The sequence below is a fragment of the Meriones unguiculatus genome, chromosome 3, assembly GCF_030254825.1.
Source record: "Meriones unguiculatus strain TT.TT164.6M chromosome 3, Bangor_MerUng_6.1, whole genome shotgun sequence".
NCBI lineage: Eukaryota > Metazoa > Chordata > Mammalia > Rodentia > Muridae > Meriones > Meriones unguiculatus.
Window position 1 is genome coordinate 54,687,282 of NC_083351.1, and position 20,661 is coordinate 54,707,942.

Sequence of the window (20,661 nt, forward strand, 5' to 3'; positions counted from 1 at the left end):
GAACCTGGAAACAACCCAGATGTCCCTCAATTGAGGAATGAATACACTTAGAAAGGCAAATGGACAGACACATCAAAAGAGGGAGAAAAGAGGAAACAGGACAGGAACCTACCACAGAGGGCCTCTGAAAGACTGTACCCAGCAGTGTATCAAAGCATATGCTGAGGCTCATAGCCAAACTTTGGGCAGGGTGAAGGTAATCTTATGAAAGAAGGAGGAGAGAGAAAGACCAGGAGGGGACAGGAGCTCCACAAGGAGAGCAACAGAACCAAGAAATCTGGATCCAGGGTTCTTTTCTGAGACCGATACTCCAACCAAGGACCATGTATGGTCCTTCACAGATATATACCCCTGCGCAGATGTAGCCCATGGCAGCTCAGTATCAATGCCTAGCTTTTAGTATTGGGTGTTGCGAATTCGAACTCAGGTCCTCATGTTTACAAAGCAAGTAATGATGCTGCTCACTGAGTCATCTCCTCCGTTTCCTCTCTCACCTTATTTTTTAGATCAGTTCTCTCACTGGCCTGCACCTCATTTACGAGGCTAAGTTGGCTGGCCATTGAGACCCAAGTATCTTCCAGTTTTCACCTCCCAGTGCTGGGATTACCAACACGTGTAACCATTCCTTTTTCTTAGGGTGGTAGGATTCAGCTGAGGCAGGTACTTGTCACACAGAGCTACCTCCCAGGCCCCCTAATTTTGTTCTGGCACCTGCTTTTGCCTATTTGCTTTTCCTCTTCCATTTGCCCTACAGTGGTATATCTATATAATCCAGAATGTTTACTTTAAATTGCATTCATGACGTCTCTGGTACTCCTCTTAGACTGCAAATAGAAGATACATATGAGGCCCTGGCATGGTTGGGGGAGAGGTTGTGTAAAGTGGCTTTGCGAGTATAGGTTGGGGTCACATGATTTTGGTTTTGGTTGTTTTATCCCTGGGCATCCTAGTGTGGGCGGAATCATGCCCTGTCCCAGCTCCTCTCTGTGCTGCTGATTTCACACTCCCAGCAGGACTCCCTCTTCCTCACACATCTCATAATCACTCATGTTCGGATGAAGTTTCAGAGTCAGGTTCGGGGTAGAGGGCACATGCTCTGGTGGCGAATGGAGGCTGGAGGTTTTGAAGTGGGGAACAGTTTCCATCTAGATCCGGCCTTTGAAATCTTGCTTCTCTGGGTGAATCTTTCAAGGTTTCTCTGGACCACTTCAGTGTTTTGCCTCACATTACTTACTTCCTTCCTTTCTTTCTTTCTTTTTTTTTCTTAATTTTGTAGTGGCAGTTAAATTCTTCTTGCAGTGTAAGTGGATCATTGGCTGGTATTTGTAGAACACCTACATTTGTAATGCATGTATGTTTATGTTGGTGAGAAATATCTGATAAAGCGCGTTATTCATAACTTCTGTCTCAAAATACTCATAACACTACCAGGCATGTTTAAAGTTTAATACAAATTTGTTGCATGAATGAATAGTTTAGTTTTCTATGAGTGATAGAAGAATGGATGTGTTTAACCACTTACTGTTTTTCCCTCTTCCTTCAGTATTTTTCCAGTTAGGTATTTTACAAGCTATGTCTAGAGAGCACCAGATGTGTAAAACTGTTCTCTGGATAAAAGAGTTTCATAGATGAGTCATGTTTGTACATGCTGCATGTTAAAATTTTCTCTTAGAAATTGAGTGAGTATGTAAATACGCTGAAGGCCTCAAGAAAGGCATGTCTATATAATGTAGACTCATGAAACTGTCGAGTTTTGGGTTTGCTAGTACTGAGGATGTCCTGTGCATGGTAAGTGGTATTTTGCCATTGAAGTACATCCCCAACTGCACTAACCGTGTTCAGTTGAGCAGAGCACAACTTAAACATATATGGTCATGGACTCCCCCGATACCTAAAGGAACACACATTGGAAAGTTCTTTCTCCTTGCTTTCTGTTTTGAGGCAGGATCTTCCGCTGTAGTCTAAGCTGGTTTCAAACTCAGGATCTTCGTGCCCTGAGTCCCTTGCTGATTTACAAGCACACACCTGGCCTGCAATTTTCAAAGCATAGTTTTGTAAAACTTATAATAAGTATGGAATTTTTCATCCAAGTGAAGTTCAAAAAATTTTTAATTGGACTAAATAGGTTGTTCAGGCTTAGGTTTTGTCTGCCTTATCCTTATTTTCTTTTTCATTTGATATTTTGGGGAACGTATGATCTCATGGCCTTTAAAAAGTGATGTTATTTCAAGTGCTAAATTAATGTATTTAAGAAAAGAAGATACATATTTTATTGTTGGCCCTTCATTATGGAAGCATTTATATACTTACCCTGAGCTCAGTGAAAGAGACAGTTTTCCCCCACTTCCTATCTCGGTGTTGTGCTAGTGTGGGAAATAAACCTACTGCTATGTAGATTTTTCTATCAAAATGACACAACTGAATGAAGAAAGTCAATTTTCCTAGTTTCAGAGTATTAAATCTTTTGTTTCTGTTCTATTTATTTATCTTTAAAATAATATCTGACCAAACTGAAGCCATGTTTCCTTTAGACAGTACCATGGGAGATCCAGGTCTGCTTTTTCCAGTTTCCTGATCCGCTGAATGGCTGACCAGGCTCCTCTTAATAATGTTTCTGAAGGAAGGACATTACAGTGAATAAGAGAGTCTAGCAAGTTTAAAGTAGACAAGTTTTACCATTGTCTTTCTGAAGTTAACATTTCTTGTACATTTTAAATTCTAGCACTTAGATTTTTTCCCTGCGTATTTCCACACTTCCTTCTGAACGCCACCGCCATCCACAGACCTCTTTCTCTAGTTCTCTATTATGTCCATAGTTTAAAATTGCTAATGTCACTGATTAAAATTTCTCCTGAGAGAGGTGACCAAAAAAGACTTACCAGACACACTAAACCGCTTAGAAGAAAAAGTGGGGAAGAGCCTTGACCTCATTGGCACAGGAGACAACTTCCTGAACAGAACACGAACAGCACAGGCTCTAAGAGCAACAATCAATAAATGGGACCTCATGAAACTTACCAGTAAGAGGTAATCAGGCATTTGTGTTCACTTTAGTGAATGAAACGCTAACTTTGCTTTTCATCTTTTATAGACAAACAGCAGAAAGGTGAATTTGCAATAGATGGCTATGATGTCAGATTGAATAACACCCTTAGAAAGGATGGAAAGAAAGATTGCTGTTTTGAAATCTGTGCTCCTGATAAACGTATCTATCAGGTTGGAATTTTTATGTTGCCTTGAAATTAACTTGATAATATGTTCTGATTTCATTTATGGAGACATTAACATTTTATTAAAACATCCTTTGCTGACATGTTAATAATAAAAATGCTGTTTTGTACATTGAACATTCATATAAAGAGGAAATACATTAAATTTTTTCTGATCAGTTCAAGTGATATATCCTTGCAAAAGATGAAGTGAATTTGTAATTTATCAGTTACATCACATGTAACATGTTATATCTATTTTAATAGAAATGTGTGATTTCCTAAAAGAATCATATAGCAGAAAGAATAAAATCATCAAAGGAAAACTATTAGAGTATTAATGCATATTGTATTGCTTAGGGGTGTGGGCGAAAATGAAGATAAAGACGCATTATCAGCTCTACAATTCAAGAGCCATCAGCTAGGCATCAATATGGAATGTATGTTTAATAAGTTTTAAATATCTGAGATTGCAGTTGAAAGCCAGTTAATTAAGTTGTCAGGTAGTGTGTTGGAATCTGACAAGAACATTTTTAAGAAAACTATACCCAGCAGTCTAAAGAAATTCATGGGTGTCTTCTAATTGTCAAGGGCAAATTTTGTTCATCAGTTCTGCCTTTGACATTGATGAAGAGAAGCAGCATTTTTCCCTGTGCAGCTGCCAGCTGCTGATCAGAGTTTCAAATCCATCATCCTCTGCTTCAATTACATAAATTTGTCAAAATTAACTGTACATTATAAGAAGCATCCTTGCAAGAAGAGTACCCCTAGACATGAAAAGAATCACTAATGTTCTAAGAAATGATAAGAATGCAGCATACCTTTTGTGTTGCCATTACAATTTCAGTTCTTATTGTTTGAATGTTTTCATTAGTTTACAGCAGCCTCTCCCAAAGATGCTGAGGAATGGGTCCAGCAGCTGAAATTTATATTACAAGGTAAGAGCATCAGTTGAATATGTTTTCATGATCCTTAAATATTAATTTAGTAACAGGTTGACTTGGGTTTTCACACATTCAGCCTTCCTGACTTCTGTGAGAATAAGCAAGAGAACACTGACTGGCATAATATGGTCCATTCCCTTGGCTTTGTGATAAAACCATTTTAAAAGGCTTTAAATTAAGAGTAGAGTGATAGCATGTAGCTATTTGTAGAAATGTGTTCCTCTCAGAGACATAGTCCTAAGTTGTTTTTGCCTTCTTTTAAAATTTGCTTCACAAAATGTGCTTTGAAGACATGGGATCTGATGTTATTCCCGAGGATGATGACGAAAGAGGAGAATTATATGATGATGTCGATCATCCTGTTCCAGTCAGCAGCCCACCGAGGAACCAACCAATAGATGATGAAATTTATGAAGAACTTCCAGGTATCTGTTTTGTGGTGATGCACTGGAAGAGGTTGTGGCTCTTCAGAGTCCGTGTATGCGCGCGCGCGCGCGTGTGTGTGTGTGTGTGTGTGTGTGTGTGTTTGTGTAATTTGCCATCAAATTGACAATTTGAGTAGGAAATGGTGAGCTATTAAGAACAAAGACAAAGAAACTTCAGAACTATTTTACGAAAGGTTTCTGTTTAAGGCATTTCAAGTGCAGGGTGTACACTTATGAAAAGTGAAAGGGACCTTAAAATGAAGCAGATACAATCCCCATCTCTTGGGACTTTTGGCTCATTAGCATTGTTTATGCTACATAATTTTTTAATTAAAAGCATTGACTTGCCTTACAGTTTTTTCCACCAACGCACACATCTTTTTTTTTTTTTTTTTACATCTTGGAACTTCCAATTACCAGAAGTTCCATGCACACCCCATATGTCACCAGCCTTCTGCTCTGTGGTCTTCCCTGCTGAGGTGCATCACATTGTCTTAGAAGAATGGTGCTCAACTGTAAACAAAGGTCTCTGAGGCTTGAGGAATGTTTTATGAATGCCATTTTATCATAAGTAGGAAACCAAAAGGTTTTCTTACTTTAAAAGTTCAGGCCTGATGGAGCGTTGTTATACTTCAGTGGCTCTTTTATAGCAGAATTAATTACCTATTGGCTCCTTGACTGTATGCTTTCTAAAACAGAAAAATAATCATCTGAAATTTAGAATCCTGGTCTGTAACAGCACTGAGAAGTACGTGACTAGCCCTCTGGGTTGAGATTGCCCTTTCTCTGCCTATTAAAAGAAATCAGTGGAGAGGAAAAGAACATTACAAACAATGTAGATGCAGAGGATATTTTTCTCTGAGCAAGCAAAGTAGTACTATCATATAAATCCTTAAAATTGATGTCTAAAATACTTAACAAGTTCCAAATTAATGCTCACATGTCATTTTCATTACAACCAGTAAAACTTAAGAACCAGAGCATAACCTTAGAATAAAGAAATTAATCCTGACTGTATTATTTATTAGTTCATGCTATTATAATAATTTCTTCACTATAAAATCTGGATGATATTGCTGGGAGAATCAAGTGAGGTAATCCAGCACGTGCTTTCCTTGTCCAAGTCCAGAATAAACATGAACATCATTATTTTTTTTTAATTTACCTATTTTTGTTTTTTGTGCATTGGTATTTTGCCTGCATGTATGTCTGTGTGAGGGTGTCAGATACCCTGGACTATAGTTACAGACTGTGGTGAGCTGCCATGTGGTTGCTGAGAATTGAATCCGGGTCCTCTGGAAGAGTCACCAGTGCTTTTAACTGCTGAGCCATTTCTCCAGGCCCTAACATCATTATTTTTTTTTTTATTGCCATACTTGGTGAATTATTGCAAGTGCTTATGTGACAAAGTAACAGTAGTAACCACAGCTATTGTAAAAAGTACATGTGTGTCTATAACACATCTTAACCCCCTGCAGGAGGACGCTTCCCACAAAAGTGCGATTTGGTGGGAACAGGACTTGTGTGCTTCTGTGGTTTAGCAGAGTGGTTGTTTGTGGCCCCACTTCCTGGCTCATCCTAAGAGAACGGCATCCGCCACAGCATTATTTAACCTCAGGTGGAGAGTATCTTTGGCTGCTTGGTTTTGGTCACCATGTCAGTGCAGTTACTTCAGGCTTTCAAAAGGGCTTGTGAGGGGACTGAGACTGTCTGCTGATGTAAAACTGAAGCGTGGAGCCTTTGAACATGCCGTACACATTTCAACCCTTTAAGACTTTAGAGTGGACGTATCGTGTTGCAGTTGGAGTTAACTGTTAAGTTCTGTGTTTCTTCATCTTTGCTGTTCTCTTCCCACCACCCAAAGAAACTGTTACTGAGAACAAAGGTCAAATATTCAGTGGTTTATGTAGCAAAGTTTCAAGGAAGATCTCCTGTCAGTAGCCTGAAATTTTAGAAATATGAAACATCTTATGTTCTCTCACTACAGATGTTCTCCCTCATCACCCTTCCTCCCCCACGTACATATTTTTTTTTTTTTTTTGGCCAAAAGCCATGTAATGTTGAAAATAACTGCTTATTCCTTAAGGAATATTACTCCTTGCAGTGGTGCTAGGAGAAATTTAAGCTGCTGTGAGGTTTCTTTGCCTCTGCCTGGGATCCCCGGGTGCTGTGCAAAGTGATTGAGCTTGATAGAGCCTGCAACTGTGCCCCTGGGAAAGGAGCTGCCTGAGCAGCTGCGGAATGTCTCCTGCTTGCTTCTTCCCCTGTGTAGCCAAGAGCCATTTCAACATCTGCACAGCTCAGCAGGTTTGTCAGGCTGAAGGCCTCAGCCACAGAGGGGAGTATTTATTGGAGCCCCTAAAGTTATCTGAGTTAGAGGTTTTGCCCATTTAAATATTTGAAACTGGAAAGGTAACTTTCATTTTAGAAAGCATCTCTTTTTTTAGGGCTGATAATCAAGCTTGTTGCTCTTCACTGCTTCATTGAAATATAAATGTGTTTTGAGGTCTGTGTGATGAGAAGAGTGAAAAAGCATGGCACATATTTTCAGACTGTTGGTCTGTGTCCAGTTCTGTACAGGGAATGTTTGTCTCGGAAGCCCAATTGGTTATGCTTCCAGAATTAAATAATAATACTATTTCAACACAATGTTCTATTACTTATTGTTGAAAACTAACCCAAAGTTGAAAGATGAACCACAGATGTATCTGAAGATTATAAGCATTAGCACGCTGCTCTAAATGCAAAACCCTTTTCTGAAAAAGGTGAGTGCTTGCTCTAGTAAGTGTATTTTTAATGTGAAATAAACCTTCATTGTTTTAAGTCTCAACAGTAAGAAGAAACATTGCTTAAAAATATGCTGTGAAATATTTTTGAAAAATGTTTATAATTCTATGGGAGTGTAGATAGTTTCACAGGAATTATTTTTCAGTTGAATATTCCAACTTTATTGCAGTGCTTTCTCCTTAATTTCTTGTTCATTAATTTTTAACTAACTTCCTAAAAGAACAGAATAAATTTCTAGATTTCTTTCTGTTTAGGGGTTTGTACATATGTATGGAAGAGTTGAGTGAATGTTATTATGGACAGTCTGAAAGTTTTTGGCTTTTTTTTAAGTACCCCAGTGTTTTGTCATCATTATTTTTTTTATTACTACATGTGGGCTTAGGCCAGTTAGATTTACATACATTGTGATGTCACTATAACATACTTTTGTTGGTACAGCTAATACAGTGGCTAAAGTATGTTGAATTGATTGATGACATAGTAATGAGCTCACAATTTCAAAACGTATGGTCAGTTTTTTACTAGAACTTCAGAAAAGCACTTCTGTCTTACTGTGAATCTTGAAGGCAAAACAGTACTTAGGAAATAGTCTTAGAAACCAACCTTGCTTGCTCCTCCTCAGCTTAGCAAGTCACCTGATCTTTTCCATTTAGTGGCAAGAAATGTGTATTAACAACAACACAATTTTTGTAGGCATAGATTGAATAGAATCAGCTGGCTGACAAGAATGGTAATGCCCATTAGCCTATTAACTGCCACTTTCTGGGGAATTGCACTTGAAATGTCTTCTGGCAAGTGGGCTAGAAGACAGAGGGCAGTGTAAAGCAGGAAGACAAATTTTTATTCCATTAACCTGTTTTTTTTTTCCCCCCGTGTGTGAATTCATATTTTTACTTTAATGACAGACTGGACTATTTGGAGCCAGCAGAGGGTGTTTTTATCCTTTGGTCACTCAATTACACTTTAAATTTATTCAGTCCAACTATCTGCATCTAAAATGGAATGTAAAGCAAAATGTAGCTATAAATTGTTCAATGAAGCTATTATGTATACATAAAAAAGAACAGTGTTTGAGTACTTAAATTTAAAGTAGTTTCCAGCAAGTGAGCACAAATGCAAATTTAATCAATAAATAGTCGCAACCTCCCCCAATCCATTTAACTTTATTTTCCTTTCATCATTCAGATCACCAATTTAAACGCCACGGCTGTAGGATCCTGCAGTCTCTAGCACCAACATTGTTAAAAGTGACTGTAGGCCCTGACTTCAGTTCTGCTCATTCTTTCTTTGGACTGCAGTGGAAAGACTCCAGTTAACTTTCACAGAACCGCAGTGTGCTTAACCTCTCACTGTCACATCCAAGAAGCTGCTGGCATTCTTGTTTCTAAACAAAGTTACTGGATTTAGTAAATTGGAGATACTGTCTCCTAATATATGGGATGATAAATATATTCTCGCAATAGATAATTAGAGTTAAATTTTTAAATGGTTTCAGCCTCATACTTTCCCGAGAGGATTATTTGAAGTTATGAAAAACGCAAGGAAAAATTCATAAATCATGATCACTGTATATACATAGTGCTTATTTATGTAACTACTCACACATGCATATTTATTTATACACAAACGCACAGTACATTTTTTTTATTGTGTTGGGGGTTGAACCCAGAACTTTGTGCAAGGGCTCTACCACTGAGCTAGACCCTGTTTGTTTGCATTTTTACTTTTGGTGAATGCAGATGTATTTTTAATATTTTTACATTGTTTATTTTATAATAATATATGAAGTTTTGGAATACAATTTTGCTTGCCATGAGGTTTTTTCTATATTGCTGTTGGCATTGAAAACAAATTTCATTATAAAAATATACATTAACCTAAAGATATATGATAATATATATATATTTATATATAAACCCAAATACTTATGAACATGCAAAACACAGATTTTTGTTTGTGGAGACAACTCATCTTTGTGAGTTAAAAATGTATCACCTGACTACAATCAGGTGAAACTTTTGTTTCTAGTGTATAGTTAGTGGTGCTTAGTGTGTGTGTGTGTGTGTGTGTGTGTGTGTGTGTCCTCATACAGAAATTTGCTAAACATCTACAGTACACAAAACAGGCTCAATAACAAAGTAATTATGTGATACAAAATGTCAGTAGAACTGAGGTTGTGAAGCCTTGGCCAGTAATAGGCAGTGTTTGCTTTATCTCCATTAGCCTTTGTATCTTGAGCTATGAAGAGCTGTAACCTGATTTCCACGTAAGAGTTTATTTAGATTATTTAATTTATTTATTTATTTACATAGATCTTTGTTTTGTTTTGTTTTGTTTTGTTTTTTTCAAGACAAGGTTTCTCTGTGTAGCCTTGGCTGCTCTGGACTCACTTTGTACACCTGGCTGACCTTAAACTCACAGAGATCCACTTGCCTCTGCCTCACTGTGTGCTAGGATTACAGGCGTGCACCCCTGCACCTGGCTGATCTTTATAAATATATAAAATAAGGGTTACATAGGATGTTCCTAAGTCTTCAGTTTTAGCTTATATGTAGCTAATATACTCATGTAGCATGAGTTAGATGTTTTTATACTTCCAACATAGAAATCCTGTTAAAACCAGCTTTGTGTATTCTATCTGACACTTCTTTTCAAACCATCCTCCTCATCACTCTTCCTCTTCATCCACTGTCTCCTCTTATCTTTTGTGCCCTGCCTCATATATCCAGAATTCTTCCATTCTGTCTGTGAATAACAGACTGTTACAGTCTAGAAAGGGGGCTTTGGGAGGAAAGACACGTCACGTTGAATTCCAGCTTTGCCCCTAACTGTGTGAACACCCAGGAAAGATGGAGAACGCAAGGACAGTACTAAACACAGAAGCAGGAAAAATGTGTCGTTAATTTTATTTCCTGGTTTTTTAAAATAAGCTTTAATTTTCAATTTACAAAAGAGGTGAAAAGCTAAATTAACAAACAATTAAGACGTTAGCTGGAGTAAGTTGGTGCTGTGGATTACTGAAAGTAATACAGGGGAACTAGGAAGTGAATGTAAAGAAGTGTTAAGCCAAAAATAAGGCAACAAATAAGTAAGAAGCAAAGAGGTAATATGGTAAAGATAAGATTATAAAAATAATTACAAAGGCAACTTGATTAATCTATTAAAGAGGAGATCACATTAGATCGTTTTTTAATCAAGCAAAAACGTTAGAGAATATGTACTGGAAACAAAGATACATAGAGATTCCAAAATAAGGAAATACTTTAGACAGCTCTTCCCAACAAAAGCTACTATGATGATTTTAATATCAGGCAAGGTAGAATTTAAGATAAAAAGCGAGAAGACCATACTAGAATAATAACGATAAAGCTTTATCTGACCACACACACTTTAAATCAGTAATACAAAACTTAAAAAACAAGCAAATTCCACAGTTTAACATTTTTTTAGCCACAGAGGGTTTTTTTTTTTAATAATTTATTTAATTTTATTTTATGTGCATTGGTGTTAGGGTGTCAGACCACCTGGACTGCTTATGGACAGTTGTGAGCTGCCATGTGGGTACTGGGAGTTGAACCCGGGTCCAGTGGAAGAACAGACAGTGCTCTTAACCACTGAGCCATCTCTCCATCCCCCACAGAGGGATGCTAACACAACACTTTTAGAAACTGGCTGTCTAAGGAGGCAGAAATTTAGTAAAGATAGAGAAGATCTGAACCATGAAATCATGGACTCTAGTATATTTTAAAAGATGTGAGTGAGCGGAGCAAATAATAATAATCTGTATCTTTGAATGCACAGAGAACAGTCATGGACTACCAATAAACTCACATTTTAAGTCACAGCAAACGCCAGTGCATCTAGACTACATTCGTTACAGGACGCTGGGACTGTGGCTCAGGGGTTGGGCACTTGCCTAGTAAGGCCCTAGGTTCTATCTCCGAACTACAAGTAATAATAAAGATGATAATGAACAATGAAGTTTTATTATCCAACATATATATTAAGGTAGTTAAGAACAGCCTGGTTTTCCTGTATTTAGAGATTGGAAAATGAATTTCTGAATAGTTCATGAGTTAAGAGAAAAATATTAATGGAAATATGTGGTTCTAAAGAGAGAAGGAAAATGGTCCAGATCAAAACTTTGGGCATCTGCTTTAAACTACATCTGATAGTGTGGTGATGAACGAACACACAGAAGAGTGACTCACCTATGAGCTGGAGATAAGAGAGCAGCCCAGACTACAGACCAAAGTCAAGTGTACCTTCAATGACTGAAAGAGACAAAGGAAGGGATAGAAACTTTGACAAGAAAGAAGGATACTACAAAAAGGATTTCTTTTTTTTTTTTTTTTTCTAAAGAACCTAATAGGATCCCAAGAAATTGTTGATTATTTAGTTTATTTAGGCACGGAATTGTAAAATTTCAGAGACACATATTTATATTCACATTACTGATGAAGCCAGTAGCATACATATTAAAATTTCTGAATTAGAAAGTAAGCAAATATCAGCCTCACCAGTCAAACAAAAATGCCGACGTTTATAAAGCAAAAGGAAAAGTTGTGCTAATGGGGCTGACCTGTTAAGTTTTTTCCGTGAATTTCAGATGAAGAATCTGTGCCAGAAGGTCAGGCAGTCGCATTGCAGGGTTTGTGTGTGTCCATAACCCAGCTCCTTACAGTTTATCACCAAGAAGCCTCGGCAGCTAAAGGCATAACTCCTAACTACACTCAGAACAAGCCTTTAAACTGGAGTCTTCATATGTCAGATAAGATTTTCTTCCCATGGAGAATATAAACAGATCATGGGCAGCATTTGCTTTTGGTTCTCCATGTTTTCAGAAGATAGAATATGATAAAGTTTCTAGTTGCTTCACACACACGAAAAAAAACAAACAAACACTTCTTTAGGTTTCAGAAACACACACACGTACATACACATGCACACAGCTACACAAATGCATGCATCTGTGGAGACATTCTGCAGCAGGAGAGTGTCAGGCTTCACTATTTTTGCAGATAGGTCAGCTGGGAATATCAGCTTCCTAAGAGTATCTCAGCTGCTTACTTTAAAGCTGTGATTAATAAGAACGGACAAGTTCAACAAAGTGTCAGTGATAAATACAAGCACTCTTCATTTCTGGCCTCAGCGAGAACTGTAGTCAAATAGTGCAAAGCTTTCATCAAAATGGGAAAAACTCCAAGGTAACTTAATTAAGCTTAAGTGAGGCTTTACCTTGATTTTGTCAAAGAAAACATTCATTTGTAGATGTGTTCCTTGTTACTGGAACCTCATGGCCGTCCTCACAGAGAGACGGCCTCACACCTCCTCACATCCATTGCCCCTGTTCCTCCTTACAGAAACTGAGTTGGATCAGAAAGTTTTCCCACAGGACAGGGACACTCAGTGGGTGAGGTGAGGGGCATTTCGAGCTCTTTTTGGGGGCTGGATCCCAGATCTCCTGCTTCCTCCTCTGGCCCTCTTTCCATGTCCCTGATCCCCGTTCATGGGCTAGCTCCTGTGTTTTCTGTTTGTGCACATGCTTGTGAGAACTCACATTGGCCCTCGTCTTTATGACTTTTTACGTGCTCACCCTTAGTTCCTGAAATTTGGCTTTCTGTCCTTACCCATAATGAAAATGGCTTCTTCAAAGTCATTGGTCTTCTCCTGTTATCAGTCTTGGGCCTCACATCCAGACCCAGAAATCTCATGTTCCTGGTCACTGTTTTGTCTTGAAATTATCTCTTTTGTTGGAATTTCCTGTTTTATGTTTTGTTACATATACTATTTTTGTAAAGTATATTAATTACTTTTTTAAATGCTGTAATAAAATGCCTGTCAGGAACAACTAAAAGGGCTGGAGAGATGGCTCAATGGTTAAGAGCACTGTCTGCTCTTCCAAAGGACCCAGGTTCAGTTCCCAGCACCTACATGGCAGCTTACAACTGTCTGTATTGCCCATTCCAAGGGATCTGACACCTTCATGCTAGTGCACATAAAATAAAGATAAATAAATAATTTTTAAAAAAGGACCAACTAAAAGGAGGAAGGATTCCTACTGTAATAGCGGTACAGTCCGTCATGGTGGGAAGGCATGCTGGCAGGATGGCTTGGGTCATGGCAGCAGGAGCTTGTCGTAGGGCTCATTCATATAGCTGCAGACAGGAGGTAGAGAGTGCAGGCTAACACCAGAAGCAGACAGCACCTTCAGGTCCCATGTCTGAAATGGGACCACAGTGCCCCACCAGCACCACCGGCCAGAGAGCCATCTTTCATACAGGGTAGCCTACAGGGATATCTCAGACAAGTGTAAGCGTGAGCATTTCAACACTCCCGTGAGCACTGATGCGCAGGGACTGGTTAGTTCAGATCACTTGCTTTCTAGTCGAACTTTTGTGTCTTTAAATAGTGGCACTTCCTGTGTCCTGCCTTCATGCATCCTGTTGTTATGAGCCTCAGGCATTCTGCATATATTTATTGAAAGCCCACTGAGTGACAGATTCTCATGCAAGTGCAGGGGATTTAGGCATAGAAATGATGGACTTGCCTTCTGTGAAGATAATTATAGAGCTGGACATGTGCTACTTACAGTCCTGTGCTCCAGAAGTTAAGACAGGAAGATAGTGAGCTCAAGGCCAACCTGGGCTACGAAAGGATTCCTGTGTCAAAATTCATTACAGACTGTAGTAAGAATGCCAGGAAGGAAGATAAGAGGATGACTTGAGAAGGAATAGCTGATTCCATAGCCAAGGAAAAGATGGCATTTAAATGGAAAAACTCTTAAGATAAAACTGGGAAGTAGAAAAAGCCAAAGTTCTTCCTAGCAGCAAGTACTACGCTCTGAGTCTGAGGTACTGTGCATTTGGGAAGCAGATAGTAGCTCAGGGAGCCAGGCAAGGAGACTTGGGGTAAGAACTAGCCCAAGCAGGACCTTTGTAGGACCGAATCACAGTTCCTATGTCTAAGTGACATTTGAAAGACAGTTGCTGAGCTTCCAAAGTGAGACTCAGCTGTATGATGGTGTGAAGTCGCTCAGTCCGTCAGATACTCATTGGGATGCAGCTGATGAAGTGAAATCTGGGGATTTGAAAAGTTCTTCTTCCTTTACACTCTCTCTGGGCAACTCTACTTCTCACCCCTGACCCCTCACCCCTAACCCTTCACCCATGCTGCTAGTTCTGTTAACAGTGCCGGTGGCCACTCAAGTAAAGAGTGTAAAATACCTAAAATGCATTCTTGAATTCTTCATTGATCATCATGTCCCTCCCATCAGATTAACTGCCAGTTCTACAAATTCTTCCTTTGAAGCATCATCCCTCCTGGCTCTCCATACACTCAGGCTTTCATGATTTCTCTTCTGGTTTGTCATGAGGGCTCCTGAGTGCTCTCCCATCAACCTGATAATCCAGTCTTTATACTGATAATAGATTGGCTCTAAAATATATCATGATCACATTAATACCTTGGTCAGTATAACCTTTTTTGGATTCCCAATGCCAAGTATTTACCAAGTTGAAACTCATCTGCCATGTCCTGAGCCCTTTCCATAGTCCAACTTAAATCTGTCATTCCAGCCTTATTTGTGCTGTCTAGACCCTTAGACTTCAGACAGACTGAACTCTGCACCATTCTTCATGCTGCTCTCTGCTGTACCTTGGTGCCTTGAGCTAAATCATTGTGCTGAGTTAATGAACTAATTCATGGATGAAATGCCAGTGAAATGGCAAAAACATACAACTTTGGTTGATTTGCCTTTTTCTTTTTCCATCCACACAGCCCATGATCTCGTTTCTAATGTGCATTATATTAGATATGGAGAAGATGCTAAGGTTGTAGATTCTCAAACACACCATAACTTGACTATAGATACAAAAAATGAAATCAAAGTACTAAAGAAGTGAAAAGGCATCCACTGTACAACACCCTTGCCATATTTTCTCTTTCCTCACTTGTCTCAAGTCTTCACAGTCTCCACATCAGAAACAATGGAAACTGCCCTTTGGGCTCTGTATATTTACATGACGTTCTATTTTAACAATATAAAGAAAGCATTTCTCTAACCAGCTTGGGTAGAGCTTTGTGGTTATTCCATTATGACTATGAGATGACGTTACAATTCTGTGTATTTCCTGGGCACAGTGCAATGTTTTTGTAAGTGTAGGGTAGCACAGTGCCACACACTGACAATGTCATGTTATCACACCTACTGGTGCTCTGGATGTATCTAGAACATCTGATCTCAGCATGGAGATAATGCATGTAAACGTCAAAGCTCCTCCAGAAATCGCCTAAAGAGGAGAAGAGAACACTTACAAGCAAAAGGGAATTCAGACTTTTTTTTTACGTGATATATTTCTGTTCCTTTATACTGTGAAGCGAAGCTGTCTTTCAGCTGTAGGTTAAAGCGCATACCCCTCACCTTTGTCCACCGAGGTTCAGAGTCTCACATTCTGACCAGTCTGTTGAGGTGCGGTGCTTCTCTGATTTCAACAAGCTCACTTAATTTCACTCAGGCATCCCATCCCCCCATCTGTGTGGTGTGACAGTTGCTTTTTCTCTTCTGTGTTCTCTTTTGTACCCAGTACTCCCCACTTTGTCTAGGCCCACAGCAAACTGCATCCACGCAGAAATCCTCTGCTGCCTGTCCCAGCATGGACTGGCCTCTGCTTCTCCAACATCCTTGGCACTGTCACTTTGGAATGAGTCATGTGCCATTGGGTGACTTTTTTTTTTTTAATCACAATCTGCTGTTTTAAAAGCCTTGTTATTTTGCTTTTCATATAGGTATTTAACAAACAGAAAAGCAGGTGTTATGAGTGCCTAAAGAAACAAAGCTGGTGATATTTGGTCTGTTCCTTATTAGTACCTTCTTCCTCAGAAGTCAAGAAACTACCTTCAGCAGCATAGAGCCTTTAGTTAGTGGACTCGTTAGTTAAATAAAGAGAAACCACAAAGGCAGCTCTAAGATAATTCTTGTCCTAACAGCATCAATTATCAGAGAAACCTGAACGAATGATTGCCACATTGTATACTGACAATACTGAAGCATGCCTGACTTGCCCAAAAGTTCATTGAAGTTTAATGTTACCATCTTGGGGAGCATGGTCTGAGTAATAGAATACGTTGAGTGATGAAAAGCTCTCATTTCACCAGTCCCTCATACCATTAAAGATGGATCATCTATTCTTAGCAACAGGACCTCCTTGGGTGACCAGTCCCTTCCATGTGCTAGTCGGCTCAAATGAGGCCTTCCCCAGGAAATGGCATTCTGCTCTGTGCCCACTCACTCAGTAAAGGCAGTCGGAAGGGAAGATGGAAAGTGCACAGGACTGGGACTGAGTGGAAGGCTACCATCCGGGAATGTGTTGTGAGCAGTATGGAAATGATGAGTTTCCTGTGTGAAAACCAGCTGAGATACGAGGGTTGCAGAAGCAGCATGATCAGTGACTGGAGAGACGCTGAGGCAGTACTCCGGGGGGGCTTGGAGGACTAAGAGGAACAGCCTTGGTCTGCCTGAGTCCCCGTTTCCCAGTCTCCTTCCCACTCTTCCCTTCCATTAGCTAACTTCCTCCCATGGCCCACAAGTTCTGCCTCTGATTCCACAGTGCACATTCCATTCTCTCATCCACCAGATAACCTCACGCCTTTCTCTATCATCCTTTCCTCTCCCCAGTCTCTCATCCGCCAGGTAACCTCATGCCTTCCTCTATCATTCTTTCCTCTCCCCAGTCTCTCATCCGCCAGGTAACCTCATGCCTTCCTCTATCATTCTTTCCTCTCCCCAGTCTCTCATCCGCCAGGTAACCTCATGCCTTCCTCTATCATTCTTTCCTCTCCCCAGTCTCTCATCCGCCAGGTAACCTCATGCCTTCCTCTATCATTCTTTCCTCTCCCACATTGTCTTACATCTCCCTCAGAGCTTCTCGGAAACATCCTGATTAGGTGTGTCAAAGTGATTAACATCCATAAATAAAGCCAGATGTGGTGCCCCACGCCTTAAACCCCAGAACTTGGGAAGCAGAGGCAGGGGGATCTCTGAGTTCGAGGCCAGCCTAGGCTACATAGTGAGCTTCAGGACAGCCAGGGATACAGAGAAACCCTGTCTCAAAAAGAAAATTCATAAATAAAATATTACCTATTCCTATATCACATAAGACTTAGGTGTAAATGACAGTAACCCCAAAGCATGTAGAAATATGGAAGGCTTAAGCCAGTTGTTTATTTACTCTGTCATGACAGTTTAGCATTTGATTAAAGGCATTCAGAAAAGGTCATCTGTTCTAATCAGTGAGCAAGGGGAAGCTTGGAAGGTGAAATATGAAAGGAGAAAAATAGAAAATAATTTGGGCTTTTCATATTAAATTAGTCATGGGACACGTACACGCGTGTACTCACACACACACAGGACAATTTTTAGTCAAGCAAGCACTGTGCTAGGCACTAAATCTATAGAGTTGACAATCTAGTGAGAGTGTATTAGTCAAGGATGAATGTAACAAAAAGACCAGTGAGAAACCGATAAGGAGCAAAGTTCCAAACAAAGCCTGTGGCCTTAGATGAGGTGTCTGAAATGGCCTGTGTCTAAGGTGTCCTTTAGAATGCTCTAAAGGAGGTGGTTGTAAGTACCTCCTTTAGAGTATTCTGAAGACGAAAGTAAAACAAAGATGCCTTGAACACACTGAGATGTGGGCAACTGGTGTTCTGTTTGGAAGAGGCCAGATTATTGCATATCACTATTCGAGCCAAAGCAGGAAGGTATCAAGAAAGGGCTCATAAATAGGAATATTTGAAAAATAACTATCAACTTGCCTTAACATTTATACTTTTGGTTTTGGCCCTCCTAAACAAAAGAGAGAGAGAGAGAGAGAGAGAGAGAGAGAGAGAGAGAGAGAGAGAGAGAGAGAGAGACTTTCTTAAGGAAGTGGCAAAAGAAACCCCATTGCTTGAGACATTGATAAAAAAGATGGTCCAAAGCCCCAGGAGCTCTCCACAAGGATCCATCCTTCCTAGAGGAAAGCAGAGGGCCAAACTAACCATGTTGAGTGTGCTTTGCACCTCTAGCTTGGCAAAAGTATGAAAATGGAGGTTTACATTTATTGGTCTTCTCCCTGATTTCTTACACAGGAATTCATGTTAGCTTCAGTTTTTCTGTCTCTACATACTGCCAGCTTGTCAAGTTTCCTCCCTCTGGGGAGGGCTGTGTGCCCTGGTTCTGGAGGCTTCCCTTCATAATGATTGTGCTTTTGCTACTGCCAGAGCCTCAAGGGTTTTACAGCTGTGTCAGGTTTCTTGGCTTGGGAACACCATACTTGAGGTTATTGGTGTTTAGACCTCATATTGTATAAGCTTGAGGTTATGATTTCTCAAAGAAACCTCACCACTTTTCAGAGACCTGGAAGGCAGAAAGCTTGGTGGTGGCTTTCCTAGAGAGGTGGAGGTCTCACTTGAAGCTCTCTGTTCCTCTCAGGCCCAATGTTTTTTCTCAAGTGTTTAAACTGCAGCCTCGAACCACCCTGCACTCTCTGTCTGTCCTTTCTGGCAAGCAGAGAAAGATGGGTTTGTTTCAGTTTGGCCATTGACCATATTGCTGCTAAAGGTTTCATTCTTCACTGTGAGTAATTGATTACGGCACAAGCCCTGCAATAGAGATTTAATTATAATCATGTGATTTATAAACTTTAACTCAAGTTAGATAAACAAAAGTTTGTGTGTTTACTCCATGCTAGGTGTATCCTTTCTGAACACTGATAATCTTTATGTTCTTAATATTAATTATTCCTTGACAAAAAGAAATTCTTGTTGGATTTATGATGGAAGATCTTAATAAGTCTGCTGAATTCATGGCATAAGTTATCCAAAGTAGCTTCTTCATACAGCTTAGGGCACAAATAATATTTGTGTCATACAAAGATTTACAGAAAAAAATTATAGTAGGGTAAAGACTCATCCTAATCTGCACGTAGGCTTTACTTTTATACACTCAGAATAATACATGTTTTCATTTAAGTCTCATTAAGTCAGAGTATTATAGTGATTTTGGAATATGTTGTAAAAATGGAGTTGGCATTCCAATCAACTGAAGTCCTAATTTAAATAACTTATTTTATTTCTTGTGCCAATCAATCTTTTTCTTCCAGAATATCAAACCGATTTTTTGTACTATTTATTTGTAAAACTCACATGACATAAACATTATGTGACAGAAGTTGTTTGGTATCAAGAGAGAGAATATCATCTCAGAGAAACATGTCATCCGGGAATAGGAGGAAAAAAATCACACAAAGTAATTTTATTTGTGTCATGGCTTTTCACTGTTGGCTACATGTGTGACAGTCAATTTTGTATTAAATAGTAACAATATTTGTTTATGCTTGAATGTATACAATAGTAATGCAGATTTTACAAAGCATATTCTTGTTTGGAAAGACTGTTGAGTTCATGATATACTTAATGGCCAGTTATAAAAGAACATTGACATTTCATGTCTTAGAACATTCAGCTGCCACTTGCTGTCAAAATTCAGTGTCAGAATTTTCATTTTACCCTCAAATCTTGCAAAAGTGCAATTTTGGAAGGTCATAAATAGCCAAATACAATTTCATTTGATTCAGACTAGTAGACGTACAGGCTAGTACCAAGCACAGGCTGTTGGAAATCATGGATATTATATGACAGTATGTAATGAGTGAGCTTTGGAGACAAACTTGCTGTTTGCTGCAATTGTTTCATGGTTACATTCTCATTTCCAAGGACTAATACAGTAACAGTATGGAGATGCTTTGTTTTGTTGAAGTGATAGTGCAGATGTCATTTGCCAGCATCTGCTGCAAAGAAAGCTAATACACATGTTGAGTCTTTTGGTCAATGAAATGTGCAGCCTGTGTCTGTGATTTTTGGTTTCAGTGTATGAAAATGCCCACGGGACAGGGTCCTGCTGAGTTTTGGTCCCTATGCCATCAGTGCTATGAGTGCACATTGTCAGTTGTTTAAACATTGTTGAATCCGCTGTGGGTTGGCAAGAAGCATCTGGGAGCCAGACTTTTCCTGTGGACACGTGCCAAGTCCTATATTGTATTTCCTCACTGCACTGGACCGTATTGAGATAATTTTTCTTCTTGACTTTTTTTAATCCAGAAATTGTTCTCCAAAGCTGAGTAAAGGATCATGTGGAAGAAAAAAAACGAAACAAACAAAAAAAAAAAGCTTTTTTAACAGAGCTACCTGAATTCTGTAACCCTGGCTGATAAGTACTTTTCTTTAGGCAGAATGGGACTGACTAAGTCCAGTAATTAG

General features: G+C 39.3%; 1 protein-coding gene across 2 annotated transcripts in view; it reads left to right on the top strand.

Annotated features, from left to right (window-relative positions):
• Nucleotides 1-20,661, top strand: part of Skap2 (src kinase associated phosphoprotein 2) — a 159,925-nt gene that overhangs the window by 106,249 nt on the left and 33,015 nt on the right. For both annotated transcript variants that reach the window (XM_021632801.2, XM_021632800.2), the window contains exons 7-9: nucleotides 3,092-3,216; nucleotides 4,084-4,147; nucleotides 4,444-4,578. In XM_021632801.2, coding sequence (XP_021488476.1) covers nucleotides 3,092-3,216; nucleotides 4,084-4,147; nucleotides 4,444-4,578 — 324 coding nt within the window. The remainder of the gene's footprint in view (nucleotides 1-3,091; nucleotides 3,217-4,083; nucleotides 4,148-4,443; nucleotides 4,579-20,661) is intronic.